At 48.4% G+C, this 21435-nt stretch overlaps 2 protein-coding genes and 2 non-coding genes across 13 annotated transcripts in view; all 4 read right to left on the reverse strand.

Moving 5' to 3' along the window:
• The window catches only part of BAZ2A (bromodomain adjacent to zinc finger domain 2A), a 40773-nt gene extending 37067 nt beyond the window's left edge, over nt 1-3706 (reverse strand). For 8 of the 10 annotated variants that reach the window (XM_008003687.3, XM_008003680.3, XM_037996932.2 and 5 more), the window contains exon 1: nt 3509-3705. In XM_008003687.3, coding sequence (XP_008001878.3) covers nt 3509-3512 — 4 coding nt within the window. In that variant the 5' untranslated portion in view covers nt 3513-3705. Of the gene's footprint in view, nt 1-3508 lie in introns of all 10 variants that reach the window. The other 2 variants (XM_037996937.2, XM_008003681.3) reach the window with 1 other exon arrangement.
• A 1793-nt stretch (nt 3707-5499) lies between these two features.
• ATP5F1B (ATP synthase F1 subunit beta) lies at nt 5500-14339 on the reverse strand. Its single transcript, XM_008003700.3, has 10 exons — nt 14171-14339; nt 13508-13690; nt 13119-13293; nt 12178-12299; nt 11748-11932; nt 11017-11175; nt 10793-10915; nt 7620-7832; nt 6739-6940; nt 5500-5748 (listed from the first exon to the last, which is right to left on the reverse strand). Exons 1-10 carry the CDS (start codon nt 14295-14297, stop codon nt 5648-5650), a joined length of 1590 nt encoding a protein of 529 aa, XP_008001891.1. The 5' UTR covers nt 14298-14339; the 3' UTR covers nt 5500-5647.
• Nucleotides 12025-12091, reverse strand: LOC119624040 (small nucleolar RNA SNORD59). The gene has a single exon (XR_005240129.1). It is a non-coding gene; the product is annotated as a small nucleolar RNA SNORD59 (small nucleolar RNA).
• On the reverse strand, nt 13365-13438 carry LOC119624039 (small nucleolar RNA SNORD59). The gene has a single exon (XR_005240128.1). It is a non-coding gene; the product is annotated as a small nucleolar RNA SNORD59 (small nucleolar RNA).
• Nucleotides 14340-21435: the final 7096 nt, after the last annotated feature.

Below are 21435 nucleotides of genomic sequence, written 5' to 3' on the forward strand. Positions count from 1 at the left end.
AGGACCACCTGGGATTAGAAAAGAAAACGAGGTAGGATCCATTCTTCCCATCTGGTGCAGAAAGACTGCAATCATATTCATCCCTGAATGAGACCCCGCCTCATCTCATCTAATCAGGATCTTCGCTGCTCTGAGGAAGGATGAGGTTGGGGTGACAGTGTGCCCAACAGCTGGATGTTTACTTCCTGCTATAAGGCCTCCCATTCTGCAGCTGTGCTTCTCCCTCCATCCAGAGGACAGAGGGCAGACTGACCCCAAATGTCCTGAAACATTCCTCAATCCCATCAGATGTGGCTGATCACCCACCCACCTCTCTTTTCCCCACCCATTTCCTTTCCGGAAGCTACTAGAAAGGGGAAGGGGCAAATGGTCATTTTATCAGCAACTTGTAAGGAGAGTCTCCAGGGAATAGGCTGAACCTCAAGCCAGGCCACTGGACTAGTAATGAAGAGAATGGGGAGGGACAAACTAGCACCTGCTCCCCATTTCTCACCCTCCTGTGTTCCTGCGGCACCTCCCTGACTCTGGGGTCAGCTGCCACGGTGCCTGGCTCCACTCTGGAGCCAGATGGCTGGGGCTGGGAGGAGGAAGAGAGAGAAGGGGATTCGTTTGCATCCCTCTACGTCCTTCCCTCTCCCCCACCAGATACTCCTGGCATCCAACCGCAAACACCACTGCTGAACACCCTCTCCTCCCCTCAGCACCCCCTCCAAACATGACTTAGAAGAGTCTGAAGCAGATCCTGACACCCAGTCCCCTAATTCTGGAGGTGAGGAGTGGAAAATGACAGAGCATAGCTAGGGATGCAGCTGGACTGGGGGCGGAGGGGGAATTCTCTAATGGAAGTGGGATAATTATTAAAGACCTCTCTTCCCCTCACTGGCTGAATGGATCAAACTGTTAACAGGGTCTGTCTAGCAGGGAGATGGCTCTCAGCCGAGTAACCATTCCAGCTGGACACCCCCCCCCCCACACACACACACAGGTTAAAGCAAAAGTCTTCACCTTCTCTGTATTCTGGAAAGGCTAGAGGCTCCTAACACATCACAAGGACCATACCCCTCCCCTTCTTTCCCCACTTTTTTTTTTTTTTTTTGAGACAGTCTTGCTCTGTCGCCCAGGCTGGAGTGCAGTGTCGTGATTTCAGCTTGCTGCAACCTACACTTGCCAGGTTCAAGCGATTCTTGTGCCTCAACCTCCCGAGTAGCTGGGATTACAGGCACACGCCACCACGACCAGCTAATTTTTGTATATTTTTTAGAGACGGGGTTTTGCCATGTTGCCCAGGCTGGTTTAGAACTCCTGACCTCAAGTGATCTGCCCGCCTTGGCCTCCCAAAGTACTGGAATTACAGGCGAACACCACCCCACCCCGGCCTCTTTCTCCCCTTTAAGTCGACAGGTGGCTCCTCAGATTCACACAGTCTTGTTTCCAAACTTCCCAATGGGATTCTCTATGGTGGTCCTGTAAGTTAGAGAAAGCCCCTATTTCCTAGGGAGCCGGGGGGCTTCCTTTGCACCTGAACAGAGAAGACTGGACTTCTCTTGCCTTTCTCATCGCCCCAACTCCCTTAGAGATTTAGCCCCAGCTCCCCACCCACTCTCTCCCAACCGTCCCTGAGGCCCTGAAGCACAAGATTCCGGCAGCGCCCTAGCCCCCAGCTCCCAGGTTCTGGGGGAGGGGCCTTCCTAGGCTGCACCGACCAACCCTAGGCCCAAGAGGAGAGCCCTTCCCACCTGGGCTCAGTAGGCGGTGCTGAGGTTGGACCCCAGGCTCCAGGAGATGTAGGGTGGGGTGAGGACTACAGAAAAGGTTTAGATGAGACTTAGCTGAACTTAAAGGGCTGAGCGGAGCAGGGGCAGATAGTGTTGTCGATGTTGCTCCCCCGCCCCCCTTACTACGGGGAAGGAGAGGAGTTGGGGTGGGTATCCCCCCTCCCATTGGGGTTAGGAAGGCGTGGGAAAGCGCTGGTTCCAGAGGGGAGGAGGCGAAACCCAGACCGCGGGAGATTTTTCTGGCGAGGAAGGCGCGGGGGAGGGGGAGATCCTGGGCCCAGAATAGGAAGGGTACTCGGGAGAGGATGGCGGAGAGGCGTGAGAAGCCTCCGGATTCCGGTCGCAAAGGATAGGGGAAAAATGGGCGAGTAGATAGTTCAGGGCAGAGAGGAAGGGCAGCTCCCTGAGGGGGAGAGTCAGATCCCGAATCCCGGGGCAGGATACCGCAGGAACGGCCCGCCAGGGGACTCCGGAGCTGGAGGTGGGTGCCGGGCCTCACCTGGAGCAGGGTCGGGCCGCGGGCGGCGGCGGCGGCAGCGGCGCAGGTGGCCGAGCCGGGCGGCGGCGGCGCCTCCTCCCCCAGCCCTGGGCCGGCGGCGGCGGAGGGGAGGAGGTGGTGCTTAAAGGGGCAGGAGCTACCGAGGTGAGGACAACCGCTCAGGAGAGCAGTCGCGAAGGATCCACTGGGGGAGAGGGAAGCGGGTGGCGTCTCCTAGGGGCCAGAACCAGGAAGGATCCCAGATGGGAGGAAGAGAACAGATCCCAGAAAGAGACAAACTTCTGCGGTGAAGTGGGGGATGGTGGTAGGTCCGAAAGGAAGGACTCGGGAAAGCTCTGCCCGCGCTGCCAGGGCACCAGCAAAGACCGCCTCACAAAGGTGGCCGGGGAAGGCAGCGAGAGCTACATGGGCTCCTAGGAGGCCCCTGGGGGTGCAGGAGAGGGAACTCAAGGCCGAACCTGCTGGGGGTCACGCGCAGCGCCCTACTAGGTGAACAGGTTCCCCGTGTTTCAGCTCCTCAGGGCCCCATCCCTACAGCTGTGGGGCATTTGGAATCAGGAAGCTACGAGGGCAAAAACCTCCCATCCTCTCAACCTCAATCCTTCCTCCCACTCAGTGCCCTCAGTAACTGTAGTGTGGGGGCCATCAATAGCAGCCCTAGTGAGGCTGATGTGGGACCACGAGAATCGACTTTGGTTCAGTTTTCCCCCAACCACCACCAACCTTGCTTCAGTCCCTGGGGCAACAGGAAGCAGCTGCTCAGTGCAGCCCCCACCTGAAGGTGGGTCAAGGTGGGGGAGGAGAGAAGGCAGACTTAAAAGGCCTTAGAAAAATGAGAGGGAGGGGAGGCACTTTAAAGACCTTCCAGCACTGCCAAAAGCGGGCTTTACTTTTATGGGGGCTAGCAGTGAGTACTGTCAAAATTTCCTTGAATCTCAACAGCTTAAATGGCGAGGAGCAGGGGCAATCCTCCACGGGGCGGCGGGGAGGGGGTTGGGAAAGCCCTGGCCTAAGGTGCGTCTGGGGCTCTTACTTAGAGCTGGGGCTTGCCCATACTCAGGATCCCGTGGTCGGCAGCCTCGCCAGCTGAGCCCTGTGCCCCCCGTCCCCCAGAGTCCTGTTTCCTCTCCTTCACCCCCCAAATGAGCAAAGGTTAGGCCCCACCCCTGCTGAGTCAGCCAGGGAGGGAGTAGGCATCCCTCAGGCCTTCCCCGGGGCTGGTCCCCATACTCACCCATGTCAGGCTGGCAGGGCTCGAGGTTGGGACCACCCAGCTCCTCACTGTCCTTGGGCCCCCACTTCACGTGAAGGCTGGTGTTGGATCCTCCCAAACTGTGAGCTGGGAACTAGCAACAATCAAAAAGCCAGTGTATGCTTCCTGCGAACCACACAGCCTGAACTGCTGTAGGGTGATGTCCCTGTGTGACAGACTGGGTGGGGAGGGAGGAGGGAAGGGCGGGGCCTTCTCTGGGTGGAGAGAGGGAGGAGGCGAGGACAGGGCAGACCAGGAGAAATATGGAGGAAGGTTAGAGCTGTGTTGACACTCCAGTGGCGTGGTAGAAGAGGCGGGCAAAGGGGGAAGGAAATAAATAGTTGCAGCTACTGAGAGGGAGAAGGTTCTCGATAAACGCTGAAGGACGTGAACGTGTTGGGGGAAGGGGTGGAGGGATGCAAAAGACCTTTAGGATTTCAGTTCCCAGGTCTGTATCGGGTGACGTGAGAAAACAAAGCAGAAAGGGCTGACCTGTACGCTAGGGCTTTTTCTACCAGCTTCTTACCCACTCCAGAGTCAGGACCTAGAGGAAGTGTCCCCACCCCCATAACTCAGCATTTCCCCAAATCCAAGCTTTTCTGGGAGCAAACTACCAGCACAAGCAGCTCAGGGGCTCCACCTTCTGTCCAGATCATGACACAGTAGAGACTGCGGGAGAGGCTGCTGCCAAGGACGTCATAGGCAGATGGAAGGAAGCTTAGAGGCCCCTACTCCACCCCTGGCGCCGCGCCAAAAAGCCCTCCCCAACCTTCAGCCCCCAGGGGCCTCTGAATTGGGAGCTCAGCTTGTCCCCGCCCAGCTTCTACCTAACTTGATGGCCTCAGCGGGTGGAGCTTATAGATGCAGGCTCCTCCCCAGGACAAAAGCCCCAGCTGGTCTGTAAACAGTCCTTAACTGAGAGCCACATCCCAGCAAATGGCCTTCGTGGATTTGAAAATGGGATCAGAGTTCTTGCAGAGTCTCCAGTGCTACCGCGAGAGGGCAGTAGGATGAGTCTGGTCCCGGAAAAGAACACAAGGGGAACCCAATCTGACCTTGCAAGCTTCTTTTAAATTGAAATGGTGAAATACACCTTCTACCCTTGCACCTTTCAGTAGGCTAAAATGAAAGGAAAATAACCTAACTTCATTAGTTTAGAAGCCCAAGCCAGCAACCCTGAAAATTGCTATTCCCTTGAGATTCTCTTTTCTGGACTTTCATAAGGGATCTTCACAGAGGGTGAACTAGGCCTCATATGCCTCTGCATAGCCTCAAGCAATCACAAGCAACTTTTATTTAGGCTTGCCCAAAATGTCAGGAAGTATTTCAGTACACTTGCTGAAGACATGAAGGCCTAGCCAAGATGTAGAGAACCGTTTTGATTCAATTTTAACAAAGATCAGTATTCATCACTATTTCTTGAAAATTCATTAAACTCAGATTAACCCCTGGAAATCGGTTACTTCTAAAACGAGTTTTTCCCAATATGCCCTTCAAAAAAGACCTATTTTTAACCAAGAAGTAGGGATGTGCCACATGAAATAGAGGCACCCTCCCCCCAAAAAAAAAAAACAAAAAAAAAAACATCAATTTGTATTGAACTAAAGGCCCCAAACTGAGGCCCTACTAAGATCACACTACCCAAAGGAAACCCCGCATGAGAGGTACGATTGCCCATCAACAAGAGAATGGCTAGTTTTAAGGACCGATTTCAAACATACATGGCCCACTTCAAGCTGAACCTGCTTCTTATAGCCACTCTAAAAATCTAATTGTTGAAAATAGTGCTAGTGATGTGAGACTGCATACACCTGTAGCCCCAGCTACTCAGGAGACTGAGGTGGGAGATCTTGAGCCCAGGAGTCGGAGACCAGTCTTGGCAACACAGCCAGACACCGTGTCTCTAAAACTAAAACTAAATACATAACCCTTGAGTGTTGACTATGTTGTCAGAACCAAGAGAATCAGACAAATTCTGAGGGGTGTACATTTTATTGGAAACCTTAAATACCGTTCAGACAGAATATATCTTCAATCAAGGCTCTTGTGCAGCCAACACAGATAAATGAAGCTTTTTGGGTTAGGGGCAAGGAGAGGGACAGTACAGAGGACAAGGACCCCTCACGACGCATGCTCTTCAGCCAGCTTATCAGCTTTTGCCACAGCTTCTTCAATGGGTCCCACCATATAGAAGGCCTGTTCTGGGAGATGGTCATATTCACCTGTATGATGGGGAAAAAAAAAAAGTAAGAAGTGGAGGGATATCAATTTTCTGCATCGTGTAACATTCCTTACCACTTGAGGCCATCAGTTAGAATGTGATGACTTAAAGTCATCTGAGAAAGCTTAAATTTTCCTCACAAATCAAATTTACAAGACATGATACAGTATGAATTAAGAACACATGGGTCAGGCATGGTGGCTCACACCTGTAATCCCAGCACTTTGGGAGGCCAAGGCGGGCGGATCACCTAAGGTCAGGAGTTTGAGACAAGTCTGGCCAACATGGTGAAACCCCATGGCTACTAAAAATACAAAAATTATGCATGGTGGCGTGTGCCTGTAATCCCAGCTACTTGGATGGTTGAGGCTGGAGTATCACCTGAACCTGGGAGGTGGAGGTTGCAGTCAGTCAAGATCTCACCAGTGTACTCCAACCTGGGCGACAGAGACTCAGTCTCAAAAAATATGTATAAAATAAAAGGGAGCTAAAGCATCAAGTAACAAATCACACTCAAATTAAATGTAGAGTATTTTCTTTTTGAGATGGAGTCTTGCTCTGTCCCCCAGGCTGGAGTGCAGTGGCGCGATCTCGGCGCACTGCAAGCTCCACCTCCCAGGTTCACGCCATTCTCCTGCCTCAGCCTCCCCTACAGGCACCTGCCGCCACGCCCAGCTAATTTTTTTGTATTTTTAGTAGATACGGGGTTTCACCATTAGCCAGGATGGTCTCAATCTCCTGACCTCGTGATCCACCTGGCTTGGCCTCCCAAAGTGCTGGGATTATAGGTGTGAGCCACCGCATCCAGTCATGTAGAGTATTTTCAAACAAAATTAATGGGAAAGTTTGTTTTTTAAATTAAAAATAGAATTAGGCATAGTATATTATATATTGCTTGATGGTCGTTGGAATGGGACCACAGCACAGTAAACATTCAAGATTTTGGCTTTTCTGTGATCTTATGTTTTGAGCTTTGTACTCAAAATCTCACCTGCCAAAATCTGCTGGAATCCTTTGATGGTCTCCTTCAGGGGTACCAGCTTCCCCATATGACCTGTGAAGACCTCAGCAACCTGGAATGGCTGAGACAAAAAACGCTGTATTTTCCGTGCACGGGACACGGTCAACTTGTCTTCCTCAGAAAGTTCATCCATACCCAGGATGGCAATGATATCCTGGAGGGATTTGTAGTCCTATGAGAAAAAAGAAGCCTGAGTTAAGTACTCTCATTCCTTTAATTTGGACAAGCTAACAAAGGGAAAGTTACATGCTAGGGGGCAGAGAGGGTGGTGGTGGTATGAGGACCCTCAGCCAAGAAAGATTAGTGTCTTTCTTGTTCTCCATAGTCCTAGTTTGGTGCTGTTAGAAAAATACTGCATTCCACCGGGCGCGGTGGCTCACGCCTGTAATCCCAGTACTTTGAGAGGCGAGGTGGGCAGATCACAAGGTCAAGAGTTCAAGACCAGCCTGACCAACTGGTGAAACCGTCTCTACTAAAAATAGAAAAATTAGCCGGGCGTGGTGGCGCGCGCCTGTAATCCCAGGTACTCAGGAGGCTGAGGCAGGTGAATCGCTTGAACCTGGGAGGCGGAGGTTGCAGTGAGCCGAGATGGCGCCACTGCACTCCAGCTTCAGCGACAGAGACGCCATCTCAAATAAAAAAAGAAAAAAAGAAAAATATTGCATGCCACAGAGTTAAGTACCTGGAAACTCAAGAGACCTCATTAGCTCTCACTAGCAATTGCTAGCCTCAACTTTCCTTGCTCCAAAACAAATCACACAAATCACTAAGAAAGATCCAGTCCTAATACAGTCCCCACAATCCCTCTTTTTAACTTTCTGGACAGCAATCCCACATAGTAATATACTCACCTGCAGGATTTTTTGCACCCCACGGGCAACATCGTAATGCTCACTGCCAACAATGTTGGGATCCATGATGCGAGAGGTGGAGTCTAGAGGATCCACAGCTGGATAGATGCCCAGCTCAGCAATGGCACGTGACAGTACAGTGGTAGCATCCAAATGGGCAAACGTAGTAGCAGGAGCAGGGTCAGTCAAGTCATCAGCAGGCACATAGATAGCCTAAAATGAGATCCCATGAAGTACAGCAGGAACCAAAGTAAAATTTTTTTTGTTTTAAAAGTATCTGTTTTTTTGAGACAGGGTCTCGCTCTGTCGCCCAGGCTGGAGTGCAGTGACGCAATCTCGGCTCACTGCAACCTCTGCCTCCTGGATTCAAGCAATTCTCTGCCTCAGCTTCCCGAGTGGCTAGGACTACAGGTGCCCGCCACCACATCCGGCTAATTTTTTGTACTTTTAGTAGAGATGGGGTTTCACCATCTTGGCCAGGCTAGTCTTGAACCTCGTGATCCACCCGCCTTGGCCTCCCAAACTGCTGGGATTATAGGTGTGAGCCACCACGCCCAGCAAACCAAAGTAATTTTACTGAAGCCATCCCCCTTTCTGATGTATCTTTACCATCTCACTCCATTTAGCACTCCAAAGACCCTTCTTACCACCCCTAATACCTGCTGAATAAGCTGACAGATTATCTGGTCTCTCAGCCATGATGAAAGAATTTTTAATATCATTCTTTTTGCTCTTCATCTTGTATTTTAACTCTATTTTAATAATACCCACTTTTAGAATTAAAAACATGAAGCTGGGGGTGGGGCACAGTGGCTCACGCCTGTAAAACTAGCACTTTGGGAGACCAAGGCAGGCAGATCACGAGGTCAGTTCGAGACCAGCCTGACCAACATAGTAAAACCCCGTCTCTACTAAAAAAAAAAAAATACAAAAATTAGCCAGGCGTGGTGGCGCATGCCTGTAATTCCAGCTACGCAGGAGGCTGAGGCAGGTGAATCGCTTGAACCTGGGAGGTGGAGGTTATAGTGAGCCAAGATCGTGCCACTGCACTCTAGCCTAGGCGACAGACTGTCTCAAAAAGCCAGGTGCAGTGGCTCACGCCTGTAAGCCCAACACCTTGGGAGGCTGAGTCGGGCAGATCACCTGAGGTCACGAGTTCAAGACCAGCCTGACTAACATGGTGAAACCCCATCTCTACTAAAAATACAAAAATTAACTGGGCCTGGTGTTGGGTGCCTATGATCCCTGCTACTCAGGAGGCTGAGACAAAGGAATCACCTGAACCCAGGGATCACCTGAACCCAGGAGGTGGAGGTTGCAGTGAGCCAAGATCGCGCCCACTGCACTCCAGCCTGGGCAATGAGGGTGAAACTCCATCTCAAAAAAAAAAAAAAAAAGATTTAAAAACAAGAACAAAAAACTTCTTGCACAATAGTTCATTAAATTGAATCATGAAAAGTTTCTACAGTTTAGCCATGTTCTTACTATACATAAAATTCATGTAATTTTACTATATATCCCATCTATATATATTTGAAAATGTATATATTAATGCAGTAATTTTTTTTTTTTTTGAGATGGAGTATCTCTCTGTTGCCCAGGCTGGAGTGCAGTGGTGCAGTCTCAGCTCACCACAACCTCCTGCAACCTCCGCCTCCCAGGTTCAAGCAATTATCCTGCCTCAGCCTCCCAAGTAGCTGGAACTACAGGCAGGTGCCACCACGCCCAGCTAATCTTTTGTATTTTTAGTAGAGATGGGGTTTCACTGTGCTAGTCAGGATGGTCTCGATTTCCTGACCTCATGATCCACCTGCCTTGGCCTCCCAAAGTGCTAGAATTATAGGCATGAGCCACTGCACCCAGCCCTAATACAGTAAATATTTAATGCTAAGTTCCCATATAGCTCTGGACTCCCCTTAGACTAGAAACCATTGCTTTGTGATCTACATTTAAATGTATACCTTCATTTATGTTTTTTTTGAGACAGAGCCTTACTCTGTCACCCAAGCTGGAGTGCAGTGCCCCAATCTTGGCTCATTGCAACCTCCCGGATTCAAACGATTCTCCTGCCTCAGCCCCCCGACTAGCTGGGATTACTAGCACACACCACTACGCCTGGCTAGTTTTTTGTAGTTTTAGCAGAGACGGGGTTTCACTATGTTGGCCATGCTGGTTTCGAACTCCTAACCTCAAGTGATTCGCCTGCCTTGGTCTCCAAAAGTGCTAAGATTACAGGCGTGAGCCACCCCACCCGACCTACCTTCAATTATTTTGGGTATTTCTTAACCTTTTAGGGTCTTTAACATGCACACACACAGACTTTTACACATTATTCCAGGGAGCTCATGAACCCCAGTTAACAGACCTTTTTGAGATGTAAATAACTAAGTTATTTATTTATTTGAGACGGAGTCTCGCCCTGTTGCCCAGGCTGGAGTGCAATGGCGCGATATCTGCTCACTGCAACCTCTGCCTCCGGGATTCAAGCGATTCTCCTGCCTCAGCCTCTGAGTAGCTGGGATTACAGGCGTCCGCCACCATGCCCGGCTGATTTTTTGTATCTTTTTTTTTTTTTTTTTTTTTTTTGAGACGGAGTCTCGCTCTGTCGCCCAGACTGGAGTGCAGTGGCCAGATCTCAGCTCACTGCAAGCTCCGCCTCCCAGGTTCACGCCATTCTCCTGCCTCAGCCTCCCGAGTAGCTGGGACCACAGGCGCCTGCCACCTCGCCCGGCTAGTTTTTTGTATTTTTAGTAGAGACGGGGTTTCACCATGTTAGCCAGGATGGTCTCGATCTCCTGACCTCGTGATCCGCCCGTCTCGGCCTCCCAAAGTGCTGGGATTACAGGCTTGAGCCACCGCGCCCGGCGGTATCTTTAGTAGAGACAGGGTTTTACCATGTTGGCCAGGCTGGTCTCTAACTCCTGATCTCATGATCTGCCCACCTCGGCCTTCCAAAGTGTTGGGATTACAGGCGTGAGCCACCGCGCCTGGCCCAATAAGTTTTATACATCTCTCTACATACATTTTTTTTTTAGATAGGGTCTCGCTTTGTTCCCCAGGCTGATCTCTTGGTCTCAAGCAATCTTCCCGCCTCAGCCTCCTCAGTAGCTGAGATGCACCACTGCACCCCGCCTTTCTACAAATCACATCTTCATCTATGTAATTTTTGTTACCTGTACAGAGGTGATAGATCCCTTCTTGGTAGTGGTAATTCTTTCCTGCATAGTACCCATGTCAGTGGCGAGGGTAGGCTGATAGCCCACGGCAGAAGGGATTCTGCCCAATAATGCAGACACCTAAAAGAAAAAAAGATCTTAGGTGTCTACATCCTTAGCCTCATCTGAATAGCTCCAAAGAAAGGCCAAATGAACCAGGTCCTCTCAAGCTTCCCTCTTACCTCTGAACCAGCCTGGGTGAAGCGAAAGATATTATCAATAAATAGCAGTACATCTTGACCTTCTTGGTCTCTGAAGTATTCAGCCACAGTCAGTCCAGTAAGAGCTACCCGGGCACGAGCACCAGGTGGTTCATTCATTTGACCATATACCAGCGCTACCTGCAGTAATCATACATAATCGTAAAACCTGACAAAGGAGTAGAGAAGCCACATATTGAAGGTTCCCAAATCGGAGAAATGACCACAGATCCTTTCTCAGAAGGTGTCAACATTTTTGTGTGCAAGTTTCTTTTCCCTATTAGAGATGCAGTTCACAACAAAAAAGACAGCTTCTTATATTACTAAGGCAAAACTATAGTAGAAATGAAATAAAAACCTTTTCAAATTAAGTGAAAAGTACAAAATAGGCTTAGCTGAAACATATGTACCATGTCCAATTCACCCCTCCCAAAATTAGCTTTCAAATGATGGGACTATCTACCAAAAAGAAAACCTGGGAATGTTATTTAATGTCAGTATCAAAGAGAACAGAAAATGTCCACTAGTGTATTGGAAGCTGGGGGGAAAACACTAACAGATTTCCTTTGTAGGTCCTGGGACACTAAAATGAAAATATTAAAATTATTTTAAAAAGAAAAAAAACATCAAATAGAAAATATAGAACATGGCTTCAGTTGGCAATAGTTTCCTGGCATCACTACCATGTGGACATCAATCAGCTCAATGCTGACCTTAGAGGTGGCATCTTTTAAGTTGATAACACCAGATTCAATCATTTCATGGTATAAATCATTGCCTTCACGGGTCCTCTCACCAACACCAGCAAACACAGAATAACCACCGTGGGCTTTGGCGACATTGTTGATTAACTCCATGATCAGTACAGTCTTGCCAACTCCGGCACCACCAAAAAGCCCTATAAGAGGTTGAAAAGAAAGAATATTTAAGAGTTCTGCTTTCCTAAATAAGCAAACTTCCAAAAAAGGAATTGCTTCCTTCCATCCTATTCCTTCTCAGAAATTGCATATGGCTTCAGCAAACTCAGAAGAATGAAAGAATGTACTCATCAGTGAGGAATAGATGTCAATATCCACTCGTGACAGTGTATGAGTTTTTCCTCCCATATTAGGTTTGGAAAATATGTACCCTTTAATAACATACCAATTTTGCCACCCTTGGCATAGGGAGCTAGCAGATCCACAACCTTGATACCAGTCACCAGAATTTCCTGCTCAACACTCATTTCCATGAACTCTGGAGCCTCAGCATGAATGGCAGCAAATCTGTAAAAGTAGAAGAGAGGATTGGTATCTATTCACCTTGTTGAAAGCAAATGATAATCTTATATATCCTTCCCTATCAACTCTCAAGTCCATCCCTTTACTTAAGGAACCACAGTCTTATCTCCCCTTTGTTGTATAAATTAAATCAACTATCATCCAGGATCTAACCCAACTTTCTGCAATAAAGAAAATCCTAAAACAATAATCCCATTCCCTTACTTTAACTGTCATAAATTTTTCATTTTACTGAGCCTTAACCTAACAGCATTCCCTCACATAGCAATAGCAAATACAAAAACCTACAAGTTTTGGAGACTCCTAAACCTAAGCAGTAAGATCAAGTCTTAAAAATACTCAACTAGACGGGCGCAGTGGGTCATGTCTGTTATCCCAGCACTTTGGGGGGCTGAAGTGGGTGGATCACCTGAAATCAGGAGTTCGAGACCAGCCTGGCCAACATGGTGAAACCCCGTCTGTACTAAAAATACAAAAATTAGCCAGGCATGGTGGCATGCACCTGTAATCCCAGCTACTCAGGAGGCTGAGGCAGGAGAATCGCTTGAACCCAGGAGGTGGAGGGTGCAGTTGAGTCGAGAGCAAAACTCCTTCTCAAACAAAAAAAAAAAACCCTCAAGTAGTAGGTTTTTGTCAATCAGAAATTCTGCATCCTAATTTCTTCAGGTGAAACTGCGCTGTGTGATTTTAATAATCGAAGGTATCATAAGACAAATTCTGCTTTATGAGAACGTGTCACCTTAATGTGTAAAACTGCAAATAACAGAAGTTTCTTCGTCCACAGATGCATTAAGAGCAACTTACTGTTTGGTTTTGATGGGACCTCTTTCATCAATAGGTTCTCCAATAACATTCATGATTCTGCCCAAAGTCTCAGGACCAACAGGAATTTTGATTGGTGCACCAGAATCCAGTACTTTCTGGCCTCTAACCAAGCCTTCCGTACCATCCATAGCAATAGTCCTTACTGTGCTCTCACCTGTTAGATAAGGCATTGCAGGGTTATACATTAAGTAAAAATTGGTATCAAGACCTAAGTCGACCAAGACTCCTTCTCAGTACCTAAATGCGGCTTCAGCAAACTCAGAAGAACGAAAGTCATTTTGATAAAATCATCACAGAGGGAGACAGCTTGGTTTTTGGGATACTTGGGCTACACAAGGTCTTTACTATTCCTAATAAATTCTACTTACCCAAATGCTGGGCCACCTCCAAAACCAGTCTGGTCTCCCTGCCTTGCACTTCCAGGGCATTTAGAATTGGTGGTAGTCCCTCATCAAACTGGACGTCCACCACTGCGCCAATGACCGCCACGATGCGCCCGGTGGCGGCGCCTGCTTTTGGCGAAGGAGATGTTTGCGCCGCATAGTCCCTGACTAACAGACAAAAGATATTGGAAGGAGCTGGGGTCAGTACAGTAAAAGGTTATCGGAAGCCAAGATTTACACAATAAGAGGAAAACTCAGCCGAAGTCAGGCCTCTTTCCGCTTGTACGGAAGGCGTGTCCAAGAGGGAAGGCCGCGCAGCGATCGATAAAGCGCCTGCACAGCCTTCCCATCCGCATGCACAATAACCCATTTTTCGAGAGTTCAATATCCCTATTCAACGGGAAGGTCAACGCACCTGCCCGCACCTTTTCCGTCACACAAAGAACTTCATACAGAACGGGACAGAGCTGGGTCAAAGAAACCTTCTATGGGTGTCCCATTCTTGTTCTCCTGCCATTAGAGAGCAAAATGCGGCTCCAGGCATACTTTTAGCACCACAGATCCCTTAGGCCCGAGCTACCATCGTTCCCCGGCTCAAGGTCATGGGGCGGCAAAATGGAACTTTAGCTCCTAGAGAAAAGCACTTACCAGGATGGACCGCCGTCGGAGCGGCCCGCAGTAAGAGCTGAGCTGGGGGTAGCGACGCTGAAGGAGTGAGTCCCCGCAAGGCCCCGGAGGCCGAAGCAGTGGCCACACGACCCACAAGACCCAACATGGCGGAGTCCGGGTGGTGACTGATCGCTGCAGCAACCCCCGCCGCCTGCTCTCCTGCAGTTGGGGCGAGGCCTACGCTGCTGTAGGCAGGTCCATTGGGTAAATTGGCTGCTCATCATTCTCAGTGCTGCTTCTACAGGTTAATACACGCTCATCTTCTCATCCATTGGTCAAAACTGGTGCTAATCTGAAACTCCTTTTTTTATTGGACAGTGTGAGGTTAGAGGGCGACACTCTGAGCCTCGAAACCTAATTGGATCATAGAGACGTCAATTGGAGAGGGTAATCAGAGGAACTACGTTTAGGAAAGGGGCCGAGTTCCTGTTGAAAGTGCGTGGGCTGTCTTTGCCTGTCCTTGGGTTTTCTCCTTAGATAGGTCCTTGATCTAGGTGACAACCACAGGGGAAGTGGTTGCGCCGTGAAGCACCATTGAAGGTGAGCGTGGCGAAGTCAGGAGCCCTCTTTAGAGCCAAAATACGGTTTCTCTCTCGAAGTAGTGAAATTGGAAGCTTCCAGGAGATTGCACCAGATTAGCATCCTAGACAGGATCTTTATCATTTAAACCTATTAAAATGAAGGAAACTAATGTAACCAGTACTTTAGCTGGGTATTGAGGAGACTCAATAAGATAAATAAGACTCAGGACCTTCCTTTCAAGGTCCAGGTGAATAGACAATGCAATAATGTGATGGTTCCTGGTTAAGTATAAACTGGGTGCACGAAAGAGGAGGGGATAAATTTGGGTCACCTAGAGATACAGAATTGTCTACCTTGAAGGAAGCTGAGAGACCTCAGCTATGAAATGTGAATAGAAATTCTTTTTTTCTTCTTCTTTTTGAGACGGAGTCTCGCTCTGTCGCCCAGGCGGGAATGCAGTGGCGCGATCTCGGCTCACTGCAAGCTCTGCCTCCCGGGTTCACGCCATTCTCCTGCCTCAGCCTCCCAAGTAGCTGGGACTACGGGCGCTCGCCACCACGCCCGGCTAATTTTTTGTATTTTTTTTTTAGTAGATACGGGGTTTCACTATGTTAGCCAGGATGGTCTCGACTTCCTGACCTCCTGATCCGCCCACCTCGGCCTCCGAAAGTGCTGGGATTACAAGCGTGAGCCACCGCTCCCTGCCTAGAAATTCTTAGTGTAGTCCGGGAGCGGTGGCTCACGTTTGTAATCCCAGCACTTTGGGAGGCCGAAGCAGCTGGATCACTTGAGGTCAGGAGTTGGAGACCAGCCTGGCCAACAAGGTGAAACCCCATCTCTACTAAAAATACAAAAATTAGCCGGGCGCGGTGGCTCAATCTTGTAATCCCAGCACTTTGGGAAGCCAAGGCGGGCGGATCACGAGGTCAGGAGATCGAGACCATCCTGGCTAACATGGTGAAATCCCGTCTCTACTAAAAATACAAAAAATTAGCCCGGCGTGGTGGCGGGCACCTGTAGTCCCAGCTACTCGGGAAGCTGAGGCAGGAGAATGGCATGAACCCGGGAGGCAGAGCTTGCAGTGAGCCGAGATCGCGCCATTGGACTGCAGCCTGGGCGGCAGAGCGAGACTCCGTCTCAAAAAAAAAAAAAAAAAAAAAAAAAAAAAAATTAACCAGGCGTGATGGCAGGCGCCTATACTCCCAGCTACTCAGGAGGCTGAAGCAGGAGAATCTTTTGAACCCGGGAGGCAGAGGTTGCAGTGAGCCGAGATCGCACCACTGCACTCCAGCTTGGGCGACAGAGTGAGACTTTGTCTCAAAACATAAAATAAATATATAAAATAAAATAGGCCGGGTGCGGTGGCTCACACCCGTAATCCCAGCACTCTGGGAGGCCGAGGCGGGCGGATCATGAGGTCAGGAAATCGAGACCATCCTGGCCAACATGGTGTAACCCTGGCTCTACTAAAAATACAAAAATTAGCAGGGCGTGGTGGCGGGCACCTGCAGTCCCAGCTACTGGGGAGGCTGAGGCAGGAGAATGGCTTGACCCTGGGAGGCGGAGGTTGCAGTGAGCCAAGATCCCGCCACTGCACTCCAGCCTGGTGACAGAGCAAGACTCCGTCTCAAAAATAATTAATACATAAATAATAAATAAATAAATAAATAAATAAAATAAGTAAAAAGGGCTGGGCTGGGCACGGCGGCTCATCCTGTAATCCCAGCACTTTGGGAAGCCGAGGTGGGTGTATCACTTGAGCTCAGGAGTTCAATACCAGCCTGGGCAACGTGGTGAAACCTCATCTCTAAAAAATATGTAAAAAAATACAAAAAAAAAAAAAAATTAGCCAGGTGTGGCATGTGCCAGTAGACCCAGCTACTGGGGAGGTTGAGGTGGGAAGATGGTTTGAGCCCAGGAGGTGGAGGTTGCAGAGAGCTAAGATTGAGCCACTGTACTCTATGCTGGCTGACATAGTGAGACCCTGTCTCTACAAAAAAAGAAAAAGAAAAAAAAATAGGGCTGAAAAAAATCCTTTGGGTTTGGGTTTGGCAACCAGGAAATCATTCCATGGTGGAGTGGGATCAAAAGTAATTTCAATGGACTGCATCTAAAACATAGGATTTTGGCGGGGTGTGGTGGCTTACACCTGTAATCCCTGCACTTTGAAAGTCCAAGGCGGATAGATCACCTGAGACCAGCACGGCCAACATGATGAAACTGGGACTCTGGTAAAAATACAAAAAATTAGTCTGGGTGCAGTGGCTCACGCCTGTAATCCCAGCACTTTGGGAGGCCAAGGTGAGCAGATCACCTGAGGTTGGGAGTTCGAGACCAGCCTGACCCACACAGAGAAACCCTGTCTCTACTAAAAGTACAAAATTAGCCAGGCATGGTGGCACATGCCTGTAATCCCAGCTACTCAGGAGGCTGAGACGAAACAATCACTTGAACCCAGGAGGCAGAGGTTGCGGTGAGCTGAGATCGCACCATTGCACTCCAGCCTGGGCAACAAGAGTGTAACTCCATATCAAAAAAAAAAAAAAAAAAGAAATATTGTCATTGGAGCCAGTTTGGGAATCTTGTGTTTTCCACTCACTAGCTATCATTGGGCAAGTTATTTAATCTCTTTACATCAGTTTCCTCATCCATAAAAGGGATACTACTACTAACAATGGGGATTATATCCTAGGATTGTTTTGAGAATTAAGTAGGCTAATATAAGAAAGAAGAATTGAGAACAATGCCTGGCACAAAATTAGCCCTACATATACATGATATTATTATTTTTGTTTACTATTGACTAATGTCAATTGGATCCTATCCAATCCATTCAATAATTTGTTCCTCTCATACATTTTGTGAGCTGAGTCTGTTTCGTATAATGCCCTTGAAAAAGTAATATAGGGCAAATGTTTAGGATTTTTTAAAAAATTCTAGACAACGTGGGTTGCTTAAAAAAAAAAAGCAGAGATGAAAAATCAAAATAAAGATTCCTTTTGTCATTTGTGAGCCCGTTATATCATATCTATGGCCTCATCTGTTTCTGACCTGAACAAGGATAATTTTATAGGCTGGGCATGGTGGCTTGTGCCTGTAATCCCAGCACTTTGGAAGGCTGAGATGGGGGGATTGAGTGAGTCTAGGTAGGAGTTGGAGACCAGACTGGGCAAGACGGTGAAACCCTGTTTCTACAAAAATACAAAAATTAGCCAGGCATGGTGGTGTGTGCCTGTTTTCCCAGCTACTGGGGAGGCTGCGATGGGAGGACGGCTTGAGCCCAGGAGGTGGAGGTTGTAGTTATCTAAGATTGCAACATTGCAGGAGGCTACTCAGGAGGCTGAGGTGGGAGGATTGCTTGAGTCTAAGAGATAGAGGTTGCAGTGAGCTGATATCTGTGCCACTGCACTCCAGCCTGGGCAACATAGTGAGACCCCATCTCAAAAAAAAGGAGATAATTTTATATAAAAGTGAAGAAGTGGCCGGGCGCAGTGGCTCACGCCTGTAATTCCAGCACTTTGGGGAGGCCGAGGCGGGCGGATCACGAGGTCAGGAGATTGAGACCATCCTGGCTAACAAGGTGAAACCCGGTCTCTACTAAAAACACAAAAATTAGCCGGGTGTGGTGGTGGGCACCTGTAGTCCCAGCTACTCTGGAGGCTGAGGCAGGAGAACGGTGTGAACCCAGGAGGCAGAGCTTACAGTGAGCCGAGCTCCCACCACTGCACTCCAGCCTGGGCGACAGAGCAAGACTCTGTCTCAAAAAATAAATAAATAAATAAATAAATAAATAAATAAATAAATAAATAAAGTGAAGAAGCTCCATGACTTCGTCCCTCTACCGCCTTTCTAGCAAGACTTAATCTGATTTGAGAACTTTGGTTTTGTATCACCAATTTGGGTCTTGGCAAAATTAGAGTTTTATTAACGATCAAACACATTACTTTTTTTTTTTGAGATGGAGTATCAATCTTGTTGCCCGGTTTGGAGTGTAATGGTGCTATCTCAGCTCACTGCAACCTCTGTCTCCCAGGTTCAAGTGATTCTCCTGCCTCAGCCTCCCAAGTAGCTGGGACTACAGGCATGCACCACCACATCCGGCTAATTTTTTTGTATTTTTACTAGAGACAGGGTTTCACCATGTTGGCAAGGTTGGTCTTGAACTCCTGAACTCAGGTGATCCGCCCACCTCGAACTCTGGCGGGATGTTTTGGGATTACAGACGTGAGCCACCACCCCCGGGCTACTCTGACATTTCTTTCTTTTTTTTTTTTTTTTTTTTTTTGAGACAGAGTCTTACTCTGTTGCCCAGGCTGGAGTGCAGTGGCATGATCTAGGCTCACTGCAACCTCCGCCTCCCAGGTTCAAGCAATTCTCCTGCCTCAGCCTCCTGAGTAGCTGAGACTACAGGCTCCCGCCACAACGCCCGGCTAATTTTTTTGTATTTTTAGTAGAGAAGGGGTTTCACCATATTGGCCAGGCTGATCTTGAACTCCTGACCTCAGATGATCTGCCCTCCTCGGCCTCCCAAAGTGCTGAGATTACAGGCAAGAGCCACTTTTTTTTTTTTTTTTTAATTGAGGCAGGGTCTTGCTCTATCTCCCAGGCTGCAGTACAGTGGAGCAATTATGGCTCACTGCAGCCTTCAACTCCTGGGTTCAAATAGTTCTTGAACTAGAGCCTCCCAGGCTCAAGTCCTCCCACCTCTACCTCCTGAGTAGCTGGGACCACAGTCATATGCACACACCATCAGGCCCTGCTAATTTTTGTAAAGACAGGGTTTCGACATGTTGCCCATGGCTAGCTTCAAGCCCGGTGGGGGGACAGGGGGACGCTCAAGTAATCTGTCTTCCTTGGACTTCCAAAGTGTTGAGATGACAGGCATGAGCCACCACGCTCAGGTCTAATGGCGAGTAAGATGGAATATTTTCATGTTTGTTGGCCAGTTGTATATCTTCAGTTAATTGTTTCCATCTTTTGCCAATTTTTTCCTTTTGGCTTGTCACAATTAAGTGTTCTTGAAATGCTTTGTTAAACACGTTGTAAATGTTTTCTTCTAATGTTATCTTTTAATTTAGTGGTATGTTTTGACCTATTATTTATTTATTTATTTATTTATTTATTTTTGAGACGGAGTCTCGATCTGTCGCCCAGGCTGGAGTGCAGTGGCCGGATCTCAGCTCACTGCAAGCTTTGCCTCCTAGGTTCACGCCATTCTCCTGCCTTAGCCTCCCGATTAGCTGGGACTACAGGTGGCCGCCACCACGCCTGGCTAATTTTTTGTATTTTTTAGTAAAGATGGGGTTTCACTGTGTTAGCCAGGATGGTCTCGATCTCCTGACCTCATAATCCGCCCGCCTTGGCCTTCCAGAGTGCTGGGATTACAGGCGTGAGCCACCGTGCCCGGCCACTATTAATTTTTATTATTATTTTTCTGAGACAGAATCTCGCTCTATTGCCCAGGCTGGAGTGCAGTGGCGCCGTCTCGGCTCACCACCACCTCTGCCTCCCAGGTTCGAGCAATTCTCCTGCCTTAGCCTCCCAAGTAGCTGGGACTACAGGCATGCACCACCATGCATGGCTACTTTTTGTATTTTTAGTAGAGACGGGGTTTCACTATGTTGGCCAGGCTGGTCTTGAACTCCTGACCTCATTATCTGCCCGCCTCAGCCTCCCAAAGTGCTGGGATTATAGGCATGAGCCACCTCGCCTGGCCTTATTTGTGAGACCATGTCTTGCTCTTTTGCCCATACTGGAGTGCAGTGGTGGGATCTCGGCTCACTGCAACCTCTGCCTCCCAGGTTCAAGCGATTCTCCTGCCTCAGCCTCCCGAGCAGCTGGGATTACAGGCATGTGCCACCATGCCCAGCTAATTTGTGTATTTTTAGTAGAGACAGTGTTTCACTGTGTTGGCCCAGCTGGTCTCGAACTCCTGACCTTGTGATCCGCCTGCCTCGGTCTCCCAAAGGGCTGGGATTACAAGCGTGAGCCACTGCGCCTGGCCAAGCCTGGCAATATCTTAAACGAGATGTCACCACGCCTTATTTGACCACCTACATATACCTGGATTCCAGATCCCATTACCATTGCCTAAATTTAGCCCTTCATCTCTTACCACTTGAATTATTGCACGAACTTGTTTCCTTACCTCCAAATCCACCTGCAAAATATTATTCATGCTATGGTATTTCTGAAATGTATTTTACCATACGGTGTTATGGGAAAGAGATTTGGTGGCGATATATGACGCTTTTTACTAGTAGGAATAGACATTCAACACTTAATTGCGGTCAATGTTTAAATGAAACCCACAGGTCTAAAAAACACAATTGGCCGGGTGCAGTGGCTCACGCCTGAATCCCAGCACTTTGGGAGGCCGAGGCGGACGGATCACCCGAAGTCAGAAGTTCGAGATCAGCCTGGCCAACATGGTGAAACCCCATCTCTACTAAAAATATAAAAATTAGCTGGGCGTGGTGGCACATGCCTGTATTCCCAGCTACTGGAGAGGCTGAGGCAGGAGAATCACTTGAACCCGGGATGCAGAGGTTGCAGTGTGTCAAAATCGTGCCATTGCATTCCAGCCTCAGTGACAGAGCGAGACTGTCTCAAAAAAAAAAAAAAAAAAAAAAAAAAAAACAAACACAATTTGTCCCTTGGTATATTCGGGAGGAGTGGTTTAATGACCACTCCACCACAACTTGAAGTTTAATAATAATAAA

The sequence above is a fragment of the Chlorocebus sabaeus genome, chromosome 11 (assembly GCF_047675955.1).
Source record: "Chlorocebus sabaeus isolate Y175 chromosome 11, mChlSab1.0.hap1, whole genome shotgun sequence".
Classification (NCBI taxonomy): domain Eukaryota; kingdom Metazoa; phylum Chordata; class Mammalia; order Primates; family Cercopithecidae; genus Chlorocebus; species Chlorocebus sabaeus.